Source organism: Phasianus colchicus, chromosome 1 (assembly GCF_987193195.1).
Source record: "Phasianus colchicus chromosome 1, bPhaCol1.hap1.1, whole genome shotgun sequence".
Lineage (NCBI taxonomy): Eukaryota > Metazoa > Chordata > Aves > Galliformes > Phasianidae > Phasianus > Phasianus colchicus.
The window spans coordinates 176,372,463-176,399,641 of record NC_143436.1 but is presented as its reverse complement, the minus strand read 5'-3'; the positions used below and the strand labels follow the sequence as shown (position 1 = coordinate 176,399,641).

The window sequence follows — 27,179 nt, the reverse complement described above, 5'->3', positions numbered from 1 at the left end:
GTATGTTGAACTACTGTACTAATCTACAGCAACCAGCCACGTACATCGCATTCTCTACACGTCATATCTTTGGAGACTCAGAATGACAGACAGTTTGCAGCAGAGTCTCTTGTCCCAGTTTATCACTGAATGTTTCCCCATAATCAGATGGTCACTATGCTGTGACCAGCCATTATTAAAACAACAAGTGTCATTCCATCCCACAACTAAAGCAGGATAATTTTATTCTCTGTGTACAACAACATCCTCTGATTCCTTTTCAGCTCTGAGCAAGGCCCAGGCCATGGTTGTCACCAGTCCGTCACCAAGCCCAGCTCAGCCCCATGTTACAACAGCTTACTGTTCCAGCAGCTCACGCTCCCACTTTCAATTCCCACCGCTCCACAGGTAACTCAGTCTAGCTGCAAGCACAGCTGTAAAGCTAAATCATCAGACCAGCCTTCTCTCTTTCCTGGATTCCTTGCATGATGCAGCCTGCAGCGTGCAGTCAGCATAAGAGAGAGCTGGCACATACAGAAATAAAACCAGTCCAACAATTGCTTTCCTTGGTTGAAAAGCAGCCATCGTAACAAATCAAGCTTTCCATTAGGCATTTCTGCTTCTCTCAATAAGCACTACATGCTTGCTCCCATGCACAGGCTGATCTATTAACATTGAGAAGCAATGACTGAGTAAACACAAAAGAATTATAAAGTGTGAAACCTGCATACACTTCCAGCTGTTTATTTCAGTGCATTTTACATGAATCATTATGAGAGGATTTCATGAACAAATTCTTGAACTTTCCTGTTTGGCATTTGAGGTATCCACTGCAGGCATCCACACACTCTACAGCAGCAGGCATACATAACTACAGCTTGCCATTTACTAAAGCACCAAATAAATCCCTACCTTCCAAGGTCTTCTGATCCCTTTGAAAAAATCAGGCATCCACATCGGAAGAACAACAGCTTCTCTTAATAATTTTTTGGCTTCTTCCAAATCTGCTATGTCATCCCTGTACAAGAGAAAGAAACTTTTATGAGATTCCTGTATGACAGTATTTCTCCTGCTTTTACAGAAGAACAAATAAAGTTTTTCCCTCAGTACCATCTCTTTTAGCGTGTATTTGCCTCATGAGAGTACTCCTACAATCCTGTGACCTAAAACTAAATCCATTTGTGAAAGGTAGGGAAAAAATGAATTTCAGCTCAAGTTACTCTCAGCTGCTTAATTAAAAATTGGTTTGGACAGCGTGAACACCAAAGAGATATCTTCAGAGTTCTCAAGAGTGCACTTCTATTATGGCAGTACTTGCAATGGATGTACTGCAAAAAATACCAGTTAGCACAAAAGCCTAAGTGTAATCAAATTAATAAACTGTTAAAGCCAAAAGACCTTGCATTGCTCATTTGCAGAAAATTTTGATGTCTCCCTATCTTAAGATTTAGGAGAATAATAATTCCTCCCCTTTTCCACACTAGCAAAAACACTTCAATAGAGAAAATCCTCATACCAATGAATGCTTGGATTCCTCGACACAATGTCCCTTTCAAGAGCTTCGACCAAGTCTTTGTCATAACCCACTCCTCCATCAAATCTTGGAACATCATCAGCAACACCTTCCTGGGGTGTTTTCTTTCCCTAAAAGTGAAAGTCACAGAGGTACATAAGAACATTTTTCTTTGCACATATTCTTTACTAGTAACATATAGAGCAATATTGTCTGCTTTGCTTCTGCTCAAGCCGCAAGGTACAAAGCTTTAATACAGCCATCACAGCACCATGATGGCCAGCAAACCCAATACTTTCATACCCTGCACTCCAAGACGCATCCCCAAACACCTGTGGTTGTTTCCACCACAACAGCACAATGCTTTCTTCATGGATGCTGCTCACAGTAATAAGAGCCCACCAGACTTCATTAAACATCACAGCGGGTGGGCTGTTAAGTTGCTTTTTTTGTTTTATTTATTAGCAAACCAGATTCTCTTAACAAAGCTAAACCACTCTTTAGGTAACTGACACCAAACACAGGAATGCAGAAGCAGGCTAACAATGCAGCCGGCGTTGGGGCTTTGGCTGCAGCACACAAAAGTCATGAAAGATCTCGACTTGGAAGGGACTCATCAGGATCACTGAGTCCAGCTCCAGTGGAAGACCAGACCACCCAAAGTCAGTTTTGAAGATGCTCCATCTGCCACATTACCTGCCAGAGCTAAACCACTGGCACACTGTCATGACAAAGCTGTGACACGCGCAATCTTCAATGGAGGAGAACCAAGAAGACTCTCCCCCATTGTTTAATTAAGGCCTTCTTGCCCAGCATTTCTCCTTTCCTCAGCTGCAACCTATCCACTTCCCTTCTCTCATTGAAGCCAGCTCCATTAAGACTTAAATGCTTTTAAAAGGTCATGTTTATTTAAGGACCGCACTGAGAGCCCTAAGGAAGCTCCCAAGTCACCCGGACCTCTTTGAACTCCAGCAATTTCTGCACCATGCTGAGATTCATTCAACAGCCAAGCTCAGCCCTGCCACTGCCCCCAACGGCCACAGGTCTCCGGTTAATGCCTCCACAATGCCATTGAGCTTGTGGGGCAAAGCACTGTTTTCCCTTTGATGCATTAGAGGCCCACTCCTCCTCTTGGGCTTCAGACAGAAACCGCTTCCCCTCCTGGCTAAGTGGCAGTGCTCAGCCATGCTGGGAAAGCAGCTGTAAGGCAGGGGGCTGAGCGGGGAGCTGCTTTCGAACTCCTCACTCAGCCTCAGCAGCAAGCTAAAGGATCTCAGCTGGCTGCACAAAGGCAACCTTATGAGAGGCTGAGAGGCAGATGGAGACACACAACGAACCTACTGCAGAAAGGGGAAGGCAGCGGCTGCAGCGTGCCCACCACTCGCCCATGAGGGAGCCGTTTGTCTCCCCTCTGGTTTTATTTCTCACTTACAAGTGGAGTCAGTGTTGTTTGGTGCTCCCAGATCAGGGCTTTTGCAATGGAAATTAAGCTGAGAATTGTGTTCAGAACAAAAAGCTGATGTCAAAAATGTAATGGCGTGGTGTAAAAAAAGGAAACAGAGAGAGAAAGCCCTGTATAGTTTGGAAGGCTTTAGAAGACAGAAAATGGAATCCAAATGTAACTGTAAAAAAGAAGGAAAAAAAAACCAACACAATAAAACGAAAGGTATTTGTTACACATTTCTCTCATATTCCTCTGCAGTGAACTGATTTTCCTAGCGGAAGACTTTTCTTGAGCCTCTCAAAACCTGTCATCTGTTTGGCGTTTGCAGGGTGTAGCAAAGCAAGGCAGGATGCAAAGCGCAAGAGGAGGGAGGTCGCTCAGCTACGGCACGGGGGGAGGAGGCTGAAGCAGCAGCTCAAAGCCACGGCCAAGGCAGGGTCACTGCCTGCAGAATGTTTGCTGTGTGGGACAAACTGAACAGAACAGCAAATGTGTGAAGTGGTGCAGGCAGTGGTGAGCCTTCCATGTGGCAGCTGAAAGAAGGGGAAAAAAAAGGGAGGAAAGAAAAGGAAAATGAAAAGAAATGGAAAAAGGAGAAAAAAGGGTAAAGGAGAAAAAGAGGGGAATAAAGAAAAGGAGAAAAGGAGAGGTAAGGAGAAGAAGGTAGGAAAATAGGAGAAAAAAGAATGAAAAAAGGGAAAAGAGGTAGGAAAAAAAGGAGAAAAAGAGGGAAGAAAAGGAAAAAAAGTTATGGAGAAAAAGGAGGAAGAGAGAAAAGGAGAAAAAGGCATGGGGGAGGAGGGGAGAGAAAAGGAGAAAAAGGAGAAAAAAAACTAAAGCAGAAAAAGGCAAAATAAGGGAAAAAAGGAAGGGTCCTATGCCCAGCCATCAGCTCACTGCAGTGCCACCATAAGGCCTGAGCCCAGCTCCAAAGAAAAGCTGCATGACCCAGGGATGGTCATCTTCCCTGCTTCCTGTGCCTGTCTTGCCAGCGGTATGAGAAAAGGGAGGCATGCTCTCAGCACTGTGCTGATCGTCATTTTGATGGAATTCAGTTTTTCAGGTTTTTCAGTTCTGGAATTGAACCAAAATTTAAAATATTTACAGTCTTCGCATGCAATAAAATTATTAATGTCAGTCCTAAATTGGTCCAATATGCATTCTGCAGTCAGTAGGTGAGTAGAGAGCAGAAAGAAAGAAAAATGTGTCACCTGGATGCAGGCAGGATTGAGTTACATGTTCTTGGAGTCATAAAATATAATGTTTCCAATCAGATCCTCATCTCTTTCCTAAAACAGATTTAGCTAAAGCTGCTGTGATGACTTCTTAGTAAGGTTGGGGGGGGGGGGTGTATATGCAGAGGTGCACAGGTATCCAAGAGATTGATCCCACCCACTCCCCTAGGCCATTGTATCACCCAGCCTCCTCCTCTGCCAAGTTCTGACTCAAACACACGTAGAAATGCATCTTGAAGGAGCGTCAGACTGATCTACTGCAATAAAATTCTCCTTTCCAAAATGAACCTATTTCTGTTCTTGTAGTAGGTTTTTGCATTGGTTTCAGCAGTCATCTCTTCCATGTGTCTGCCAGCCTGATGGGCAGAAAGCATGCCTGTGCACTGCCTCATTTTCCATATCAAACCAGCATCCTCTGGGAACACAGTGGAATACCCTCTTCACTTTGGCAGCCCTTCTGCTCTCCTCTCTTCTCATATGAACACATTTTCCTGGAGCTTGGCTGTTGAATGCACACAAAATGCTCCAGCCACTGCCACCATGAGCACCCCTAATGGCTTTGGTAGCTCTCACTTCAACTGGTACCACCGCAGGCCCCTCACTATGAGAATGACATCAAGTCCTGGAGTGTGCCCAAAGAAGTGCAAGGAAGCTGTGAGGGGCCTGGAGCACTGATGGGGAAGCGGCTGAGGGAGCTGGGATTGTTCAGTCTGAAGAAAAGAAGGCCTTACTGCTCCGTACAACTGCCTGAAAGGAGGGTGTGGTGAGATGGGCATTGGCCTCTGCTCCCATGTAACAGCAACAGAATGAGAGGGAACAGCCTCAAGTTGCACCAGGGGAGATTCAGGTTGGATGTTAGGAAATACTGCTTCTCCAAGAGAGTGGTCAAGTGCTGAACACTGCAAGGGAGGTGGTGGAGTCACCATCCCTGGAGGTGTTCAAGAAACATTTAAATGTTGAACTAATGGGAAATAGTGGGAAATATTGGTGACAGGTGGACGGTTGGACTGGATGGTCTTAGAGGCCTTTTCCAACCTCAATGTTTGTATGATTCTATGATCATTTCTGCAGATACATTAAAGCTCTCCCACAACTGCTGAGCTCCCATCTTCTAGCAGAAAATATCATTGCCATCTCCAAGTGCACTGCCTGCTGCTTTGCATCACTGAACATCATCCCATTTCCCATGGCTCCAGCACAGTCATCCAACCCTTCCTCGACAACACCTTCATCATCCTCTGTTGGTTCTTCCCAACTCAGTGTTACCAGCAAGTTTAATCGGCACTTGTCTCTTTTTTGTGGCCCAGTCATTAATTTCAATCTAAAACAAGAGTAAGTCTCTGGCCTTGAAGAAATCCATAAATAACTTGCCAGTTGACTGTTACTTTATCTTTCAGTACCACTTGTCTAAATTCCTCTTTCTGCTTAATTTTTCTACTACTCTTCTTCTACACCTCTTCTAGGTCTTCTAGGTCCCTCTAGATTAACTAATTACTTCCCATGTGGCATCCAGGTAGATTAATTTCTTTCTCTAAGTGTTAGTGCTACTGAAGGCAACACCTATGCTTAAGAAACGGTGTATCTCTATTCTACTATTCCCCTATTCTGGTTACTCCAAAGTCTTCTACTTTTCCTCTGCTCTATATTTGTTTTAAAACTTTGCATGCCGTTTAGATAAAATTTAAAAACTCCAGTTGCCTGGATCACTTTTCCTTTTCACCTCTAAATACAGACATGGTCAATACAATTTGCCATTTCACTGAGAAAATATCAGAGCCAGTAATTTTTACTGGAAATCTCTGCTCCCAGTGCTGCCATCTCACCCCAGTTCTTGCACAGTACAGTGATGAAGATGATGCTGCCTTCCAGCCATAATGCATGGATGCCTGTACTTCCACCTAAAAGAAACTACTTCATCTCACATTCACTTTCCTATAACCTGCCTTGCCTCTGCTTCTGATATTGCCTATCAGCATCATAGAGAAAAAAAATTTTTAACAATCATATCTTGATCAATTTCAGTATTCTCTTCACAGATATGGCAGCACAGCCCTTTTCTATTTCATATCCTTCATAGTATCAACCATCTGCATCCACTGAGGTTCAAAAATTATCTAAAGACTAATTCTAAAAAATGTACAGTATAGCATTATGAGATTTCTCAAAGACATACCAGGTAACAGTCATGCTGCCTCTTTAAACTGAGCTACTAAAGAGAAGCTAGAACTCCTGGAAATTATTCAGCAGAAGGTACCTTGAGAACCAACCAAACAATTTCCCTTGGAACTCAGAAGAAAAAGCACTTTAAAGTAGCATTTTTGAAAAAGAAATGTGTAAATATAAGGGTTTAGTGGATAAAAACCACTAAGATGGGCTTCAGCTCAAAATTACTTTATGGAGCATTACAAAATAGCATTTTACAGGCAGAGTTGGGTTAAAAATCCTTATACCAGGGTGATTACAGTCAGAATGAAAAGATGATATGGCCTGGGAAGGAGGAACAGTGATAGAAAGGCTTCATAAACACAGCAAAGCAAAATACTCCTAAATATAGCCCCAGTATTTATATTTTATGTTGAAAAAATATTACAAATAAATATGCATATTACATGGTAATGTTACAGCCAGGAAAAAGTACAACCTATTACACTGCAGCCCACATCTCAGGAAATGGGTCTGTCACCCAAGTTCATCGTATGTTCTTAGCCCTAGCCAAGCCTGAAAACTAAAGAGCTTAATTACTGTGAGAAAACTGATATCTGATGACTTAGTTTGAAGCTTCAGTTTTGCTCCGTTGTTTTTAACCGACCATGAAGAGTTACTGAACATCTTTGACATACAGAGGTTTACTTCAGAAACTGAAAATTATCAACACATGCAAAATAAGAAAGGATAAAACTGAAAGGGAAGTTAAACCTATTTTCTACGCCTCTGTAGAAAATACGGAAAGTTGCATTAACTTGTTTCACTTCCCACACATGGTCATTTCCTCTTTCATTCAAAACTATCTTCATAGGAAAATCATGGGTTCTTTACAGAAATCATTGAAAAGCACATGACAAGTGTAACCTGGTGTGATTTTTGCATATGTACCCCAGACAAAGAAGTTAATATAACTACCAACTAGTTAGAAAAACACAAAAAGAAGAGGACACGTTTCTTGAAGAGCAGGCATTGGTAGCTATTTTCCTTCTGCCACCTAGTGACCAATTTATTCAGATGAGGGTAGTGTTTAAAATGCACCGTATTAAAAGGAAGACCTTCATGACTCTCTGTCTGACAGCAGGTGTTGTAACTAATCATGTTATTCCCCGACACTGTTGTACAAGTCATGCTGTTGTGAGCTCCTCACAGTAAAGTCCAGTAATGCTCATCACTGCAAAGCCCACCCTCATCACAGTTAAGGCTCTGAAAGCTACCTTGCACCAACACATCTGGGGAATCTGTCACAAACCACGTGTCTGTGGCACAACTGTAAATCATCTCACAGATCCTTACAAGCTGTTTATTAGGTTGCAAGTCACAGACTTTTTATTTTAGATTGTACAGATTCAGAATTGAGAGATTTCTAAAATGACTAAACTTGATCAGTGCATCACTTAGTGGCACTGCTAAAGATATGCCTGGCCTTATGTGCTACTGATAATAAGGGCTGGTCTATCCTAACACTTTTCTTTTGTATCAAAAGAGTTATTTATGGCGGAAAGGGTGCACCTTCCGAGTTCTTTCTGCACTGTGTAGATGCAGCTTATAACAGAAAATCCACGAGGGTGCTGACCAAAGTCATCTGGAATAAAATTGGACAAAATATTGTCTTCTTTGTTTACTAAGATCCTTACAAAACTGCATGCTGCACAGAACGAGATGCTTGCGTCTTTGTCAGGACAAAGCCCTCTCAGCACACTGTGGACTTGTATCATTCATACCACAGATTCTTTGGGTTCCCAGCACTGACTCCGCAATTACATTTAAAATGCAAGTGTCTCAAACAGTGACTTGCACACACAGGCAGTTTTTTTCAGACACACAGCCCTTCCTTGACAGTGAATCACTGCCTCTTTCACTTCAACACTGATTCTTTGGCATGGATCTTCAAAAGAAAGAATCCATAACTTATTCCAATTCATTTCATTATTGTTTTTTATTCTTCTTATTTTCTTCTCCAAAACAAAAAACCCTTTCCAAGAAGTACCTTCCTAAACATAATAATAAAAACCAAAGCGTTTTCATAAATGAAATAAGATTAAAATTGCTATGTCTCCCTCACATTACATTCAAATCTATGATTTCAAAGAAGTTGGCACACACCTGCGTAACACAGCACTTACAGAACTCTCCTAGACCTCCATGCACATCTTACTATGGCAGGACAGTAGCAACAGCAGCGTGGAATCCTATTTGTAAAGCCTAGAGAAGGGCACTGGTCTCACTTTTGCACTTTACAAACCTGAATTGAATCTCTTTAAAGAAAAAAGAAGGGTTGGGAGGTGGGGGAGGGGGCAGGAGGCAGAGAAGGGTTTTTACACAGCCACATCAGTCAGAGTTTTTCATTATTTGCTAACTGAAGCTAAGAATGGTTCCAGGCTCAGCCGCACTCCTCACCTTGTCATCCCTCCCTCTGGCCCTTGGCTCCCTGTCACGGCTGCCTGCAGATTTGTCGCTCCTCGCTGCCGGCTGTGCTCTGCCCATGGGCCCACGGGGCTGCAGGCCTGGGGATTCCTTCCTCGTGGGCTTTGCTCCTCGGTTGGGACGCTTGATCTGAGGTGGTGCCCTAGATAGTAGGCAAGCACAACAAAAAAATGCTAAAACCAGCAAAAAGAGCAACATTCAAAAGGAATGATTCTATTATTCTATTAAAAGCTGACAAGCTCCTATCCTATGTGTTGATATCTGCAAACCCAGAAACCTATTTCTGCTTCTGTCTGACACACGAAGAAAGAAAAAAAATATACAAAAGAGAGGTTTCAGTAGTGGAAAGAAAGATAGCAGTCAGTACTATTATACCAACCTTACCAATCTTACCAATATATTACCAATCTTAGAAATGAGCATGCATATAACGAGAGAGGATACAGCTTACTAAGTCTTGTAATTGTAGTTTCCTCTGACTTTGAATAAGGAGAATATATTCAGGCTACACTCCTATGCATAAGTTCTACCCAGCCAGAAGACATCCCCAGCAAAACAAAAGCTGACTAATAGCTTTGACAGGCCCCAAAACAGAGAGGCAGAATGTTAAAACAATCCTCCTACCGCCATCTTCATTCCCCTGTGTAAAAATGTCAAAACATAAAAATTGCCTCAAAAGTAAATGTAAACAAAGCCAAATTGCAAGCACCTCTACTCTGTGCATCACCCACGATGTCAAAGGGAACAGAGCAGCGGCAGGAGGAGGTGGAATTTATTTTTAAGACAAGGTGTCACAGACATTTTGCTCTAGGGATTGGTTTTGGAACACAGAACTGAAATCTGTGGCCAGAAATGTCACCCAACTTTAATTAGTGATCCCTACTTCATCTCCTGCATGGTCTGCAAAAAAACACTTCCCTGGAATACGATTTAACAGCAGCACATACTTATATGCCCTCCTGGGTTTTGCTTTCAAACAATTTCTTCAAACTTAACAGCACAGGAGAGTGGCTAATTGTCCTTATTTTTATGCACAAGATTTAAATTACAGCTCAAAGATGTGGATCAACTGTTAGGCTCTGAGCTCTACAAACGATACAAGAAGGAACGTATCTTGTATTTCTCACAGCATTACCACAAAAACTCTGATAATCATTTATATCACTCACCAAAGCAATCAATTTTAATATTATTTTATTTTCATATTCTTGTGGTGTTTTTTTTTTTTTAAATGTAAAGATCAATTTATCTGATAATCATAAAGCACATGAATTTACACAACTTGGCACTTCTTTCTGCTAACCCAGATCTCTCACTTTACTTTCTTCCTTTGGATATAAGAGCACACAAACATCAACATTATTTGTTATTAAAATGATAGAAACACACTGGCATGAAAAATTTGATTCTTGTATTTTGAATTGTAGCATGGCTTGGGTTGGAAGGGACCTTAAAGATCATTGAGCTCCAACCTCCTGCTGTGGGCAAAGTTGCCAACCACATTTAAATTAGATCATTTTTTCCAACCACCTGTGTCAAGTTTTATTAGAGAAAAATAGGAATTTCAAAAAATGCACATGCAATTTATTTTAAGAAAACTGTTAGTTAACTGAAGTTACTTTTGGAGTGGTTACAGAAGAAAGAACACACAGAGCAGACCATGGTAAGCAATAAACTAACCAGTTGATTCAATAAAGGTTATATTAGCTGTAGGTATGGAGCAGTTTCTAACCACCACATCCTTCCAGATCCTTCAGTTTGTTATCGATCCTTCAGCCACCAATAAGTTCAACAGCTTAACTAAATTGAATGGAAAAATGTCCTTTCTGCACATGATGAAAACAACTGCCACCAAAAGCACATTTATCTCCAAGATCCCTCCTACCAAAATAAAGAACTGACTTTTTTTTTTAGAGTTTCAGCAATAAATCTGACTATAATTTATTTATTTTTCCCCAATAAATTATATTTATGCTTTATTAGAAAATGAAATGCAATTTTCATGTTACAAATACATTTTTAAAAGAACATGAAATTAGGCAGCCTGGTTTAATTCCACCAGTCTGCCTGAGCCACTCATTACCTGTGTTCAGCTGGAACTGGAGGGGGCCAAACAGCAGGATCTCTAAAAGGCTCATCTTGATTGGACACAGGGATTTCTGCAGGTCTGTCCATTTTAAAACTTTCTAAAGTGTCAACAATGCTCTTAACTTGTTCATACTCTTCGACTAATTCTTGCCGAACCTTCAGAAACACAGACACCATTTAAAAATGGTTACATTTTTAAAACATAAATCTCAAAATCTCAGACTCCAGGGTTTCCATTCCAAACGCCAGACACATCAGGCTGACAAGAGTCTTAACAGCAGCATCAACAATTGAATCAGTTGGGTTTATCCTCCTGCTTGTGAGTGCCTGAGGAGACCTGGAGACACAACTGCTAATGCAGGGATTGACACCACAGAACATATGCAGTTGCCAAAGTTTACGTGTGTTTGTTGACATGTGTGCACACTTAAGACATAGTTTCAGAGCATAAGGGCCCCACTTGCAGATCTTTAACATTTGCTTCCATTCTGGCATAAAAGAATGGACTGAGAGTACAGTCTCCAGGGTTCTAGTTAGAAAACTGGCCAAATCTGTAAAATAAAATATTATAGAAGTGATTTCTTGTTGGGCACAGTATTACTGTACAGTCAAAAGAGAAAACAATTCTTTGATGGATTACGAAGATTAGGAAAAAAAAGGGGGAACTTTAACACCCTGGAGCATAAGTTCAAATGATAAGCAAAGCAGGTGAGGAAAGAATGAGAGGAAATTATGTCTCAGGAAGAAACTGATTGCAGAATTACACAGTTGAATTTTATACTTAATGTTTCCATTGCCAGCATTAGCATTTCTGCAGTAATTTCAAAATTATGTAATGAATATTTGTTCATTATTTTTTTCCATTAAGTCTGGGAAAAATAAATCTGTGAAGAAACTTCACAAGTTTTAAGTAATATAGCTTGCTGCAAGCTCAAGTTTTGTGTGTTAAGGTCACCAGTCCTTAGTACACATCGGCAGCCAAAAAGGCACTCTACATTCTTGCTCAAAAACATGAGCTTGTGGTACATTAGCTTAAGATGTACTTGGATTCACTAAGTGCACTTGCATGGCATTTTACCAGTCTTCTGCCTGCTGTTCAATGATGCTTTCCATCCTGCAGGACCAACCTCCACTCTTGTAAAGGAAATTAATGTTAAGTAGCACCATACCTTACCAATGTTCTTCCTAATGGCACTTACTGATGAAAAGATGCAGCTAGCAACCTATAATCTCTCCTGTGTGCTCAGAAAGGAACCATGGTAGGCAAGCGCAGGCTGCTGTGTCCTACCAGCATATGTGCAGAAGCACACTTGGCTCATATCTGCTCACCCCATTTCTCCCTCACACTCATTTTCACCCCCTCAGGACTATGAAAACTATGTCCAGCCCCTCACCAAGGACTGGAGAACTGTCATTCAGCTCCCTGGAGCAGGAAGGAGGATCTGAAAATGCAGAGAAAGTGAGCTTTTGGTGCCTTGGAAGCTGAAAACAAACTAACAGCTGCTGCCCATTTGTTAGCAAGACCTGAGCAAACTCTGGAACACACAGCCCTTATCAGTGTCTTGATGCCTGGCAAATGAACCAACCAAAAGCCCTCAATGTACTTAAACAAGACAACTACAAAGGAAAAACATTCGACAAATTCCTAGAGGCTTTGAAGAGTTTGAGTCAGATGAAACAGGTGCAGAAAGTGTTTCTTGCAGCTGGCAAACAAATAAGCCAGACAAACTAAGAGGGGCTATGCCATAATTACGGAGGTGACCGAGCAGAGCCTCTGAGGGATGAGTGTGACTGCAGCAGCCCATGAAAGCTGCAAGCAGAGAAATCACTAGTCTGGGCTCACCCAGTCTCTTTTCCCCTTCCCTCAGGGGTAAGGGCTCCCAGGTGGCTCCAATTCAGGTTACAGAGAACTCCCCAAAAATCCTTTTACGTTATTCATGTTTAAGCATGGGCTGACTTAACAGCTCTCACTGCCAAAAAGAAAGATCTCACCCTCCTCACTTCTACATAACCACACTCACTACAGCTATTCTGGACTCAATTCTGGCAGAAAACAACCCTAGGAGGGTCATAACTAAATATATAAATAAAGGAGCTTTGCTGAGTTAGCAAACTGCACTGGCTCACTAGCTTGTGATCAGATGAATACCAGGACAAAGAACAGCAGGGTGCAGAGGAGGGAGAGAAGCTGATGCTGCTGAGAGAAGGCCAGGTGAAAAGAGCTTGGCCCTGCTGGGCACTCGGCAGCAAGAACATCCTAACACATGGGTTTAAAACACAACGACCAGGAGCTGAGTTCACTTTCTCCTTGTGGTAGTTCCAAAGAGTTTCAGAGCTCCTCCATGTTCCACAGTCTTGCAACTGCAGTACCTTTGAGACCAGCTCTTGCTTGTTACGCTACAGCCTAAACCTCCCATAACACGAATATTTTGTACTTTGGTAAATGCATATAACACATAGGGTTGTTTTTTAATTGCATAATGCTGGAACAAAACTAATAGTTTCTATGAAATCATTTTCCAAACCTGAAATTACTGCCTGTAATTAGCACTAGTTGTTCAACGAGCTCCACTTAAAAAACTGAAAATAACAATTCCTTTAGTCATATCCAAAATGGATGCCCTGTGTGATCCCATGAAGTCAAAGCACAGTATTGACAGATCTTCATGCAGAATATTCCTTAATTACTCGTGAAGCAATTTACGTAGTGTTAATAAGACAGGCATGAGGCAGAAACAACAGAGGCACAGACTGACTGACAGGCGTTTAAAATTATAAATAAGAATTGACCTTTATTTTAAGAGCACAGAGCACCTAATCACCTGCACCAGGGGGATTGATTGGAAAGGGTGCCTTGCTGGCCTCTAACAGCACCCTGAAAATCATCCAATTTCCGCCTCAGCTCCAGCTCCTGTGCTCTGATACCGTGCAATGCGCAGCACACGGTCATAACATGCAGCAGGTTTTGCTCGACAGCCTCTGGCCTTGACAAAAGACGGTGCTATCTCCTGGGGGCACGCTCAGCTGTCACTCTGCAGCTGCTGAACTGTCACTGAAGCAGCTCCTTCCTACAAGCCAGCTGTCTAGTAAAAAGACTACAAGAGCCAAGAAACTCTATTGGAGTAAACAAGGGGAATGTCAGAAATAGTAAAGTTCACAGTAGCAGTCATGAGAGAAAGTCTACCGTTTATAGTTGTGAAGTATAGAGATGAATTGCTTCTAGTTTTGACTGGGGCTACTCTGAGCTACCCAAGAACAAGCTGCAAACCCTCCAGATTTAAAACAAATAAGGGTCTCAACAGCAGGTGATGCTCAATATCACCATGCCAAGCAAGCAACCAGAAAATGAACCCCATGAAAGGCTAGGGGAATTCTCATATTGTCACACTGCTACTTTGGCAGACCCTGCACTGACCTCCAGAATGCATCTTCTGTTGTTTTGAAGTTGTGCATGTTGTTCCAGATTAATAGCAATCCCCAGTCAGCACTGGTTTTGACACCCTAGAAGCAGTATTGCTTCAAGTGAACCTGCACCCCTAAGCTGTTCCCAGTGGAGCTGATGATATGTGTTCATGTTCCTTCTCCTCATAATTATCCTCTCAGCACCAAGCACAAGAACTCCTGGCAACGAAAGCTGAAGCTGTCTACATGTGCTGTGTGAAATACAACCTACTAAATACTTGGATTGCAGCACTGAGCATTGCTCTGACTAGACCAGCCTATAGAAATTTGAAAATCCTAACACCTCAGCAAAGAAAGGTAGATTAAGAGTCTTTGGGAGTCTGACCCAAAATCTCACCTAGTTCTGGTTCATCTCTGCTCCACATCTCTCAATAAACTGCTGGCAAAATCCTGTTAGTACACAGAGCCACAAAGCAGATTCACCCAATGGAAAATCCCCTACAGAGAAGTGACCGTATGGGGGGAATAATGGTCCATACAAGTGGCAAGCTAACTGACCATGGCACAGCTTAACCATTCTTGGAGGTATGTTACTCTTAGGGACATTCCATCTTTAGGAGGAAATGAGTACGCAGCACCTGAAACCAAGCTCACTGCCTCAGAAAAAAACCATGCACTGTCCACAACTGGACAGAAAAAAGGGCAAGTTTGATGTTGCCAGTTTCCCTCAGTGTCCATTTCCTAGGACTCCTTCGGGAGATTCAAGGATCAAGATGGATTGTGAACATGCGTACAGACAGCAGATCCTAAAGAACTGATTCAAGTAATAATCCTTTCTTCTCCTTTGAGCATTTACCTCCATGTATATTAATGTCATGGACCATTCCCAACAGGTACAGATCTGCCCAACTAGAGATTGCCAAACTCCACATCCAGAAAGTGCCAGTGGCATTATTGTCCTCACTTTCATCAGAAGATGAAGAAAGTGAAGTAACTAAAGAACAAGTTTGTTCCATATTCCAGATGAGAGACAATTTTAGGTAAAAATTACCTGCACTCATTCCCTTATCCACGACCCAAGGATTGCTTTGCTTGGAGGGCAAGGGAATATTTTGATTTTGATTCTGCACTTTGCTGCTACCAAGTGGGTTAGACCCGAATTTTGCTAAATTTATGTGTACAGCATCAACACAAGTTTCTTGGTGATGTAACTTCTGAGCTTACACTTTTCATGAGAAGCAGTCTGTCAGACAGCAACTGCATGGGACTGGCAGTTTGGAGGTAGTTGCTGTTGGAGCTGGAAAGCAGTGCTAACATCCAGGTCATCAGATTCCCTCTTATTCAGTCTCAAAGAATGAGAAAGCACAATTATTTATGAAGAGCGAGTTAGAAAGCAGGTCAATTTTTCTGAGTCCCAGTGAGGGAAGTGCAGCTGTGAAAAAACTGTGGATTCTAGGGTTATCATTTGCTCCCAAGCCTACAGGTAGTCCTATAAATAATGAAGACAGTCTGAGTATGAAGGTTTCTTTCCACACTTCTTACTTTTAGGTGTTTGTCCCTGAGCAGAGATTGCCACATGTAATGGCAAAGCTAGATTCTGACAAAGCTTATCTACCACCACTGTAATGAGAAGTTTCAGAATTAGTATGAGCACACAGCATGACAGACAGTACTCCACCTGCTGATGTTCTTTCTGGGGATAGTGCTTTTTAAATTCTGTACAGACACTGTTAGGGCAATTCTGATTTTACTTAAAAGAGGTAATTTCTGAGAAGATGCCAACTTCAGATTCACTGGTAAGGTGCCTACTGCCTTTCCTAGAGAAGAATCCTAGAAACAGCATTAAAGGTCCGTTTATACTCGGACTTGTATCCAATGTACAACATACATTCCATGGTGCACAGGCAGCAGTTGAAATAACACACAATGTCATAAGATTGTGAGACTTGAAGTAATCTTCATAAGCCAAAAGCTGTTAAAAGTTTAATGGAAGATTTAATGTCATCAGGGGAAACACAAAGTACTAGAAGTGAAGGTGATGCAGAAATGCAGCTGCAGAACAAGGAAAATCTCATGTTTTTTACCTGCACATCCGCTACAAATTTGGCAGGAAATAAGAACAAGATTAGGGCACAAATACCACTCAGTGTGGCCTGGGGTGGGGAGGAGCTTGAATACAAACACAAGTGTCAGCATCTCCTATACAATGTTCAGCTTCTTTCAGCACCAGGAAAGCTAGGCACTATCACTGCTGTTTGTGCACACACATCCTTTGCCATCAAGATCTTAGCCAGTGTACAGACTTTAATAATTAATTTCACAATAAAGACTTATGAATAGTATTATGATTTGATTATCATTTGATTGCTAACAGTTTTACCTAATAGTACACAAAATACTGCAAGAAGCAGACATTTCAAGCACAAAATCATGACCAAAGCACCTTCTGCAATAAAGAAAAAAATCTGCTTTTGTTTTTAAAGAGCATTAGTTAAACACTGATATTTAGAAAAACAATCCTTGAAATCATCTCTTCAGCTACTGCAAAATTATATCCTTCATAAGAGTTATGTTCTTTCATATTTATACATATGTATATTTATACATATATACATATTCATATTTTATACAATATGATTATTTTTCTGGAATACACTTTTACATTTTTATTTTCTGAGTTGGTATCTTATTTTTTTTAGATAGAGCACATTTTCTACAGTGAAATATGTGTGTATATGTATACATACACACACATATGTGATACATGATCCAAACCAAGAGCATACAATTTGCATGTTGTCGTGTGCATATCTACCTGCTACTCAGACAGCCATTCTACTGACATTAACCCATTCACTCACACCTTAATTTGCTGAATATTAGATGGACAAGAGATTAAAATAGCAAAGGGAAGTCCTCAGCAAAACAATCTTTCCAGAGTAAACAATCACACATGAACAGACCAATGGTTAGCCAAACATCGTGAGTGAAAACAAGGCAAAAATTGTTAAACATTTATATAAAGATTCCTTTCAAATCACCGTAAGAAATAATTCCCTATAAATGTCAACTAAACATCGTGTAGGCAACATTATAAACTTAGCTGAAATACACATCCTCTACACTATAAAAGCTTGAGGAAGTATCAAATATTTTTCAAATACCAAGTAACAGAATACAGGCAACCTTATTTCACCATACCTGTTGCCATTTGCCCTTAATTGCTGGATCTCTGATCGACTGGCAATGTCTCTGGATTTGCTGGATGACACCCTGGTAATACACCATAGAAGAGTCATAATTTCCAATGAGTGCATAGTCTCTTCCCTTTTTGGCATTGTCGCAGATCTCTGCCAAATTCATCTTCACTCAGAAACCTAGAAGAGAATATAATCATCAGCAAAACTAATTTTACATGCTAGAATAATTCAGTCTGTGAAACTCCAGCTTTCTTACTTCTCTCAAAGCTGAACTGTGTCTTTTTTTTTCTTTACCAAGCATTTAGCTCTTGAAGCATCAAGCCTAAGGTTTGAGATCATAAATCACAACTCATTTATAGTGATTAAAAACAAACAGAGGTCTATACAACTTCTTCATTGCCTTTGGTCCCAATCCCATTAAATTAATGCAAGTAAATTAAATGCCCTGCCTACCCTGAACTTCAAGGATCTAACCAGCCAAACCTTAATTTGTAGATCACCACAATATATTAGCAGCCATCAACCTGTGAATCACAAATCACACAAGGCACTAAATTGCTTTTTATGCTGTTGGATTACATACGTGCCTAAATGCTTCAACCAGCACCGTGGAAGTCTGCACTTAGCACTTCTGAGAGCCCTCACCCTAATGAGATTGCAATGCTGCTGAACGACAGCTCCACTATAGGCAAAGTTGAGAGCCTCTTTCTGTTTAAATATTCTTGTGAAGTACATCAGCATCCAGATGCTGACTTGCACTTTTTCATTAAATCTAACATGTCCCTTTGGGATTTACAGCAGAGTTAGCAATCCACATTTAAGACTTCTTAAAATGACACTTACCAAAGTACAGCCTTCCCCTAGTCCCTCAAACAATTTAGGATTAATACTTTTTTACTAACTTTTTCATATATAAGCAACAAATCATGGCACATGGTGAAGGCAAACCCATATACAACTTCTCCCAGTAAATGTTTGAGAAAGCAATATTAAACCACAGACTTGAAAGCATGAGGCACTGATCAGAAAGGTCTGTATTTAAGGCTCAAGATCCAAGCAGTGCCTGCCCATCGAATTTATCCAAATCCCCCATAACCCAGCATCCAAGTCTCTGCCATACAAAAGTAGCCTCAATTCCCTTGCCTTGACTCAGAACATGAAGTTCCCAACATTCATCCAGATGGACATCTCAGGAAATCAAAAATAATCTTAAGGTTAATAGCTACACAAGGCAGACAAACATCAGTGCATGGAGAAGAGGCCAGCCTGGACCCACACACCAGGCCCACTTCTCTTGCTTTTGTCACTAAGCCCACAGTCACATGGCCTCTTTACTGGTGAATGTCCCAGAATCTGTTGCTCTCCCACTGCCCTGAGGATGGTGGTGGCACCAAGGCTTGCTTGTCCCCACTCCCTGCCTCTTGTCTCAGGCTGCTGGAAACCTTGAGGCAGATGCGGAATGTAGGTGGATGTGGCAACCTGTATCCTATAATTTGATCTCTCCTGGAGCTGAGGGAGGACAGGATGGAGAGTTCTAGCTCTAGAACTCTGACTGTAATAATTGGAAAGGAGGTGGAAAAATTTACATGACTTAAAAATGCGATGGGAAACCATACAATAATCTCCCATTTCCTCCATGAATTTGGAGGCTCCCAGCGTGACGCTGGTGACACAGAAGGACAAGCAAGAGCTTGATGGCTGATGCATCACGTTGTGGAGCTTCTACATGCCTACAGGCACTGAAACTTTGCGGAGGTGTTCAAGAACTATGGATATGGCACAGAGGGACACTGTTAGTGGGCATGGTGAGGATGGGCTGATGGCTGGACTTAGTCATCTTAGTGGTCTTTTCCAACCTTAATGATTCTATGTAACTTGGAGCACACAGGGAAGTCACTGCACGTTCACACGCTCCTACAGTATCCTTTCAATAGGGAAATGCCTATTGATGCCTCCGGAGCTAGTCTGACTAGCAGAATCTCCTGCATTTCAATTTTACTTATCACCTATTCTGGACACCAAATCAGGTCATACTGACATGAGGAGGTGACTGTAACATCATCCACTTATGGGAGATGTGTTGGAAACGTCAGCTGTTGACCTCAGTCCTAAGAAAGAGCTCCCCCTTATGACCAGGCAATGCCCTGAGGCCCTACTGCAAAAAGACTGACTAGTTCATACTGATGGGAAAAAATTGTTTTAATAAGTTGCAGTCCTTTTACACGTACTAGCTATGGTACTTTCATTCAGAACAGCCAAACTTGAAAGCAGGATAGAACATGCCCACAATTCAGGAAAAAAAGAAAATCAGGTCTTCTGGGGAAGGCCTTCTTTCCTGGATTGTTTTCTGGACAGCTACACACCAGTGAGAAGAGGCAGCTAGAACTAAGTGGAGGGTTTTTCCATATTCTGTACATATTTTTTTATTATCTGTTCTGCATAAAATTATGGAGTTAATACATTGTATACATCAAAGAAACCAGAAATAGAAAGTGCATAATTAATTTTGTGTCGTTTTTAAATATTTGTTTTTCTTGCTGTGCCACAGCTGCGTACTTTAAGTAAATGTGTAGCAAGGGACAGCTGTTGTCAAGTACATTTAAGGCAACTTACATGTTTCTTGTGACACCAGCTTCCCATCCTAGCATTGTATGGTTCTCTCCTGCACCAGACCATAACAGCTCCACTGTACATCAAGGTACGCTCTGAGATTCCTCAGTTCACGGATCATTGACAAGAAGAGACATTACAGACATTCCATCAGTAGAGCTGCCACACACAGGGTCTTAAGCCCACTTGTTAAAAACTCTGCAGCAGCATGGCTAAAAGGTCACAGGGGATATTAATCTCCATTCTTCGGAGCATAAGCTGAGCTGATCCCTAGCTGGGGTCAGGAAAGAATTTTTCTCCCACAACCAAAGCAACGCACAATTGAGCAAGATCCAAAAGATGGCCTTTTTTTTTTTTTTTTTTTTTTAAGTATTAAAACATTACACACTCAGAGATATACCAGTGAGAACAGTGGGCAGGAGGGGGGTGCAGGCACTGCTCCTTCAGAACACCATCTCCAGCTGAAGCATGCATGCAGGGCCATCCCCGCGTCCATATTCACTGGGCGCTGCCAGGAGCAATCACTGCCCTCACTTCAGGCAGGGTCTGCAGCAGGATTTTTTCCTCTTGCTTGTTACTACACACTCAAATTTGCAAATGCCAACACAAAAAGCATCTCTGCAATCTTTCTGTTTTTTGTTCATGCCAATGTGTTTTGAGACAATCAATTACACAACTGCGTCCCATTTTCTCCACAGGCGTTTGACTCCTGCACAGAACAAGATGACATACATTAAATTGTGCAGTTATTCATTTTTTCTTTATTCTTACAGTCTCAGTAGTCACACTGAGCCTTGCTTACTGCCTGCTAGTCAGACTTCTCTTCAAATCACTGTTAGCTTCCCCACAGATAGGGCTATAATACACAAATTCTGATTCTATGTTTTAACCTCAATTTGCATCTTTTTCTGACCAGAAGCTGACCCGAGCAGACCAAAAATTTTCCACAGCTCCCTGAGATTTCTGGACAGATGGTCTCACGTCATAGCAGCTGTGCAGTTCTGCTGACTGGGCAGCAGAACATCTGGCAAGGCCTGGGCATCCACAGATGAAGACCAGTAACTAATTCTGGTTCTCATTATCTGCAGAACAAATACACAGCGCGATGCTGTGCAGCCAGAAAAGCAATGTGAGAGACCTGATTAATATCAGAAGACAGAGCCATGCTTTTCATAGAATCATAAGGTTGGAAATGACCACTAAGATCACCAAGTCCAACTGTCAACTCATCACACCATGCCCACTGACCACATCCCTCAGTGCCACATCTCCACATTTCTTGAACACCTGCAGTGACGGTGACTCCACCACTTCCCTGGACAGCTGTGCCACTGCCTCACCACTCTTTCTGAATTTTTCTTAATATCCAATCTGAACCTCCAACCTGGTGCAACTTCAGGCCATTCCCTCCTGTCCTATTGCTGTTACATGGGAGCAGAGGCCAACCCGCACCTCACCACACCCTCCCTTCAGGCAGATGTAGAGAGGTCTCCCCTGACCCTCCTCTTCCCCATACTGAATAATCCCAGCTCCCTCAGCCACTTCCCATCAAATTTGTGCTCCAGACTCCTCACAGCTTCACTGCCCTTCTCTGGACACTCCAGGGCCTCGATGTCTTTCTCGTAGCCCAAAACCAAACACAATTTTGGCAGAACCCTCCTGAAATCCTGTGCACAATTACGCACCTCCCACAACAGCTTCACGATGGGCCCCAGTCAGTACACAGTTTCAGAACATTTTTCACACAAAACAAAATCATATTTGAAAAATCATGGATGTCTGGTGAAATCCCCAGCGACCACAAAAAGGGAAACGTTACTCCAATTTTTAAGAAAGGGAGAAAGGAAAACCTGGGGAACTACAGGCTGGTGAGCCTCACCTCTGTGCCTGGGAAGATCATGGAGCAGATCCTCCTAGAAGCTGTGTTAAGGCACATACGAGACAAAGGAGTGATTTGAGACAGCCAGCATGGCTTCACCAAGGGCAGATCGTGCCTGACCAATCTGATGGCCTTCTATGATGGAGTGACAGCTTCGATGCATGGGGAAAGGGCAGTGGATGTCATCTACCTGGACTTCTCCAAGGCCTTTGATGTGGTCCCTCACCACATCCTTCTCTCTAAATTGGAGAGGTGAGGATTTGAAGGATGGACTGTTCGATGGATTAGGAATTGGCTGGCTGGATGCAGCCAAAGGGTTGTGATCAATGGTTCTGTGTCAGGGTGGAGGCCGGTCACAAGCGGTGTTCCTCAAGGGTCAGTCTTGGGACCGGTGCTCTTCAACATCTTTATCAATGACACAGACAAATGCGAGTGCATCCTCAGCAAGTTTGCTGATGATACCAAGCTGAGCAGTGCAGTCGATACATTGGAGGGAAGGGAAGCCATCCACAGGGACCTGGAGAAGTGGGCCTATGAAAACCCAATGAGGTTCAATAAGGCCTAGTGCAGGGTGCTGCACATGGGTTGGGGCAATCCCAGGTATTTATACAAACTGGAGTAAGATCTTCTTGAGAGCAGCCCTGCGGAAAAGGACTTGGGGGTCCTGGTAGACAAGAAGCTGGACACGAGCCAGCAGTGTGTGCTTGCAGCATGGAAGGCCAACTGTGTTCTGGGCTGCACTAAAAAGGGGGTGGCCAGCAGGGAGAGGGAGGTGATTGTCCTCTTCTAACTCAGCTCTTGTGAGGCCCCATCTGCAGTACTGCGTCCAGGCCTGGGGCTCCCAGTACAGGAAGGACATGGAGCTCTTAGAGCAGGTCCAGAGGAGGGCACTAAGATGATCAGAGGGCTGGAGCACCTCTCTTATAAGGAAAGGTTGAGAGAACTGGGCTTGTTTAGGTTGGAGAAGAGAAGGCTCCGGGGAAACCTCATTGTGGCCTTCCAGTACTTGAAGGGAGCATATAAAGAGGAGGGGGAATGGCTGTTTACATGGGTGGATAGTGATAGGACAAGGGGGAATGGTTTCAAACTGAGACAGGAGAGGTTTAGGTTAGATATTAGGAAGAAATTTTTCACACAGAGGGTGGTGACACACTGCAACAGGTTGCCCAAGGAGGCTGTGGATGCCCCATCCCTGGAGGCATTCAAGGCCAGGCTGGATGTGGCTCTGGGCAGCCTGGTCTGCTGGTTGGTGACCCTGCACATAGAAGGGGGTTGGAACTAGATGATCTTTGAGGTCCTTTTCAATCCAGGCCATTCTATGATTCTGTGATGTAGGTGGTCTCAGCAATTTATCTGCTTTTCACTTGCACTTATTTCTATTTCCAGAGTCTAAGCAATGAACTGCCAGTTATTCCTCTTTTCTTGCTGCTTCAAAGCTCTTCCTCATGATTAATCTAAACTTGTCCTTCTCCATTTTTGGCCATACTGTTCCTAAAGTCAGCTTTGACTAGTTTCAGACATCCTCTTCTCCCTCAATTATGTTTTCACCTAAAACAAACCAATTTTGTTGGTTTTTGTTGGATCCTGCTTTTTTTATTTTTCCCTTCAAGGTTAAAATTTGTCAAAATAGAGACATATATGACATGACAACAGTAGAAGCATGAACTGAAACACTACCTGCAATGTCATCAGGGAGGAAAGAAACATTTATTACTGCATCATCTGCAATCCCCATCAGAAGGCTGCAGAAATGTATTTCTGACTGAAGCAGTCAGACTGCATTTCTTTCTGGGCATGATATATTTCAACTCATTTTTTTAAGAATGTTATTCAAATACACAATCATTATGAAAAAAATATTGCCAGTTTCATTAATTATCATTTTCATGATGGATGTGAGTACAGAACAAATGGTTTCCATTTCCAGTAATTAATTGTCCCTTTGAGAAGCGATCACCAGTGCCACAGAAAATTGTCAGGCATTACACTAGTGTAACAAAAGCATTTTGAGTCATCACTGTCAGAGAGGCACCACCAAATAAACAAAAGGGCTCACAAAGTTCCACAGCAAAATCTCTTTCCCCAGTAACCTGGCTTTCCTTCGACTTGCTGCAGCACCTCCACAAACTTGGATGGGCACTAACAATCGTTATCTCACTGCATCACTACTTCTGCTAAAATACACGTGAATAAGTAAGCACGTGGCTCAGTTTCAGCAGTTTGGTTATCTACTTTCTCTTAAGTGGCATTAGGCTTCTTTGCACTGAAACCCCCTTTTGAAACATTAGATGCAGAGATAATGGGAAAACGTGCATGGAACTGGTAAGATGAGACATGCACAAAGGCCTCAAACAACTGGTGTGGATTCTTCCAAAAGCTAACTTAAAATGCAAGTGGAAAGAAAAAAAATCTTCAAATGAAGAGAAGACATTCACCTCAGGTTAATAGGAATCACAAATACACAAGAATCCCCTAAGCAGCTGGTCAGTGCATTAATGCTATTGCTCTGAACAGTGAGCATCCTGCAGAGCACAATGACCTTTTGCAAAGCCTCCGAACTACCTAGAAAGAGAAGTGCCAGAAATTGCTGTGCTGTTCCTACAACTGACTGCAATCTGCATTCTTCTCCAGAGTACCTAATGTGCCAACTTCAGGCTCGTCCACACAGTCACATCTGCACTACTTCAGGTAATGAGGTGCTCATCAACTAGCCTAGATAACTGAAATGAGAACAGTGAATACAAATGCTACGGGACACTTGAGGGAGCGTAATTCCAAGCACATGTGCTTTAGGTTGTGATAGTATTAGCATCTTCTTTGCTGTCTGCTGGACTCAAGTTGGCTCCAGCATCTTTCCTCTACATCACAGTCTCCTGCACTTCTAGCATTAGTGCCACACCAAACCCAGAGCAGCTTTAATTGCCCACATGATACCAGCCTAGAGGTGGTGGATCCCTTCTTCAGCAGGATGCAGAGCTCAGATGCTTCAGGGCCTCTGCAGGGCTTGTCGAGAGCTCAGGGAAATGGAACTCAGTCCAGATCAGTAACCTTTCTGTCTCCCTCCCATCAAATTCTCCACATAAACTCTTCTGGTGGAGGAAACATGCCACCAAAGACTCCCGGGATGGGTCTGTGTAGAACCAGCTTGAGTTCAAAGTGTTCATTAGGTCAGTCTCTGAGTCAGTAAAGTGAAACTGTTCCTGCACCTGGCCCTGGATACAGCACAGCCATGCTTCCACACCACTGCGACTCACAAGCACTGTCAGAGCAAAGCCAGCTACACAGAGATTCAGTTCTGGTGTTGCTACATTCCTAATGAAGCCGATCTGCAAGCCAGATAAGCTTTCCATGAATAATTGCAGGTTTAATGGACTCACACATGTGTTTATAACCCTGACTCATAAGGTCAGAATTTAGGCTGGATGCTTTCCCTTCTTTCAAATTCCCCTTTGAATTCCAAAGAATTTGCTCTTTAGGACTATGAATGTTTCAGCTTAGAGTTTTGTTTTCTTAAAGTCTCTGGAAGAACAGTCAATATTCTTTAGAATGTGTATACATACTGCTGTTAGAGTTGCAGACATCAAGTCTTGTCAGATTTCTCAGCTTGTCCCCCAAATAATATTTTTTTCTGCAATTATTTACATAGAAAACCACATATATGGTTTTATTTCTCTTCCTTCAGTTTACTTCTCCACCCTGAGACTGTCATTAGCTGCGGGCAGGACCCACTCCTCCGTGACCGCTGAGGAGTCTGGACCTGTGAGCAGAAACTCCATGGGAGTGCCTGGGGAGCATCCAGGGCTGCTGGGGAGCCCCAGCCTGCCCAGGCTGCATCTGATGTCAGTGAAAATAAACAAATAAATAAGTTCCTTATGAGGACAGGCTGAGAGAGGCTGGAGAAAGCTGTGGGGAGACCTGAGAGCAGCCCTTCTGTATCAAAAGGGGGGCTGTAAGAAAGGACAGGCTCATTATAAGGGTCTGCTGCAATAGAACAAGGGGAACTGGTTTCAATCTAAAAAAAGAGAAATTAGTCTGAATATAAGAATAAAGTTTTCCAGATTTCTATAAAAAGAGAGTTGAGGCACTGGCACAGGTTGCCCAGAGGGGTGGTGGATGCCCCATCCCCAGAGACACTCGAGGTCAGGCTGGATGGGGCTCTGAGCACCTGATGGAGCTGTAGGTGTCCCTATTGAAGGGGACTTGGATGAGGTGACATTTAAAGGTCCCTTCCAACTCAAACGCTTCTACGATAAATCAAACCCTCAACTACAAGCATCCACTGGATAGAAACCCCTCTCTGAGAGCCACGTATTAGGAACAGGCATTCAGCATTAACATATGCAGGAAAACAACTGCAGGGATGCTTTGCCAGGGGAAAAAAATAAATAAAGAAATCCCTACAGCATATCAACAATGAATATTTGTATTTCACACATCATCTTGAACAGGAACTGTAGGTCCCCACGCCTGCTGAGGAACAGGAGGTAAAGGAGAGCACTGAAGCCATCCCCAGAGGACACGGGGAGGCACAGGAGCCAAACGCACGGACACCGTGACCAGCCCCCCGCCCTCGGCGCCCTCCTGCCCCCCTCCAGCCGGGTGGGCCACGCTCCCTCCCGCCGGCGGCTCCGCTCTCCCCCTCCCGTCGCCCGGCCCCATCCCCGCCTCTGCGGCCCCTCCGTCCCGTCGGAACCGAGGGAGCCGGTCCCAACCGCCTCGCCCCGCCCGCACCGGTCGCCGCCCACCCCTCCTCACAGCGCTCCCCTGCGCGAGGGCAAAGCGCCGATCCTCCCGCGGCACAGCAGAGGAGCGCGCCGGGGGTTGTAGTCTCCACCCGCCGCTTCTCCGCTCGGCGCCGGGCGCCGCGGGACTACGCTTCCCAGCATGCCCCGCGGCAGGCCGCCCCCACCCTCAGCCCACGGCCGCCCCCGGCGCAGCGGCACGGGCAGCGCCGTCGGGGCGGACGTTGTCAGGCCGCAGCGCCCCGCGGCTCCTCCGCGCCCTGAGGGAGCCGCCCCGCCATTACCTGGGAGGAGCGGGGTGCGTGTTCCCGGCGCCGGCGGAGCGGGGAGGGGGACGCGATCCTTTCTGCGCTCGAGCAGAGCGAGGAAGGGGGGCGTGGGGTCGGGGGGGGGGTCGAGCGATGGGTGAAGGGGGACGAGGGGAAGGAGAGAGGGGCGCGCGCGCGTGGCGGCGACGG

At 43.4% G+C, this 27,179-nt stretch overlaps 1 protein-coding gene and 1 long non-coding RNA gene across 10 annotated transcripts in view; one reads left to right on the top strand and one right to left on the bottom strand.

Annotated features, from left to right (window-relative positions):
• Positions 1-27,155, bottom strand: part of KATNAL1 (katanin catalytic subunit A1 like 1) — a 76,952-nt gene extending 49,797 nt beyond the window's left edge. For 4 of the 9 annotated variants that reach the window (XR_004170141.2, XM_031615811.2, XM_090133536.1 and 1 more), the window contains exons 1-6: positions 27,006-27,155; positions 17,492-17,667; positions 10,884-11,044; positions 8,774-8,942; positions 1,496-1,623; positions 892-997 (exon numbers count right to left, since the gene is read on the bottom strand). Coding sequence is in view for 8 of the 9 variants with exons in the window: in XM_031615811.2 (XP_031471671.1) it covers positions 892-997; positions 1,496-1,623; positions 8,774-8,942; positions 10,884-11,044; positions 17,492-17,653 (726 nt within the window). In the remaining variant the exon portion in view is untranslated. Of the gene's footprint in view, positions 1-891; positions 998-1,495; positions 1,624-8,773; positions 8,943-10,883; positions 11,045-17,491; positions 17,668-17,746; positions 17,808-18,633; positions 19,042-20,103; positions 20,406-26,734; positions 26,845-27,005 lie in introns of those variants that run through there. The other 5 variants (XM_090133561.1, XM_090133562.1, XM_090133549.1 and 2 more) reach the window with 5 other exon arrangements.
• Positions 26,886-27,179, top strand: part of LOC116244236 (uncharacterized) — a 54,623-nt gene continuing 54,329 nt past the window's right edge. The window contains exon 1 of the long non-coding RNA XR_004170142.2: positions 26,886-27,019. This is a non-coding gene — a long non-coding RNA (uncharacterized LOC116244236). The remainder of the gene's footprint in view (positions 27,020-27,179) is intronic.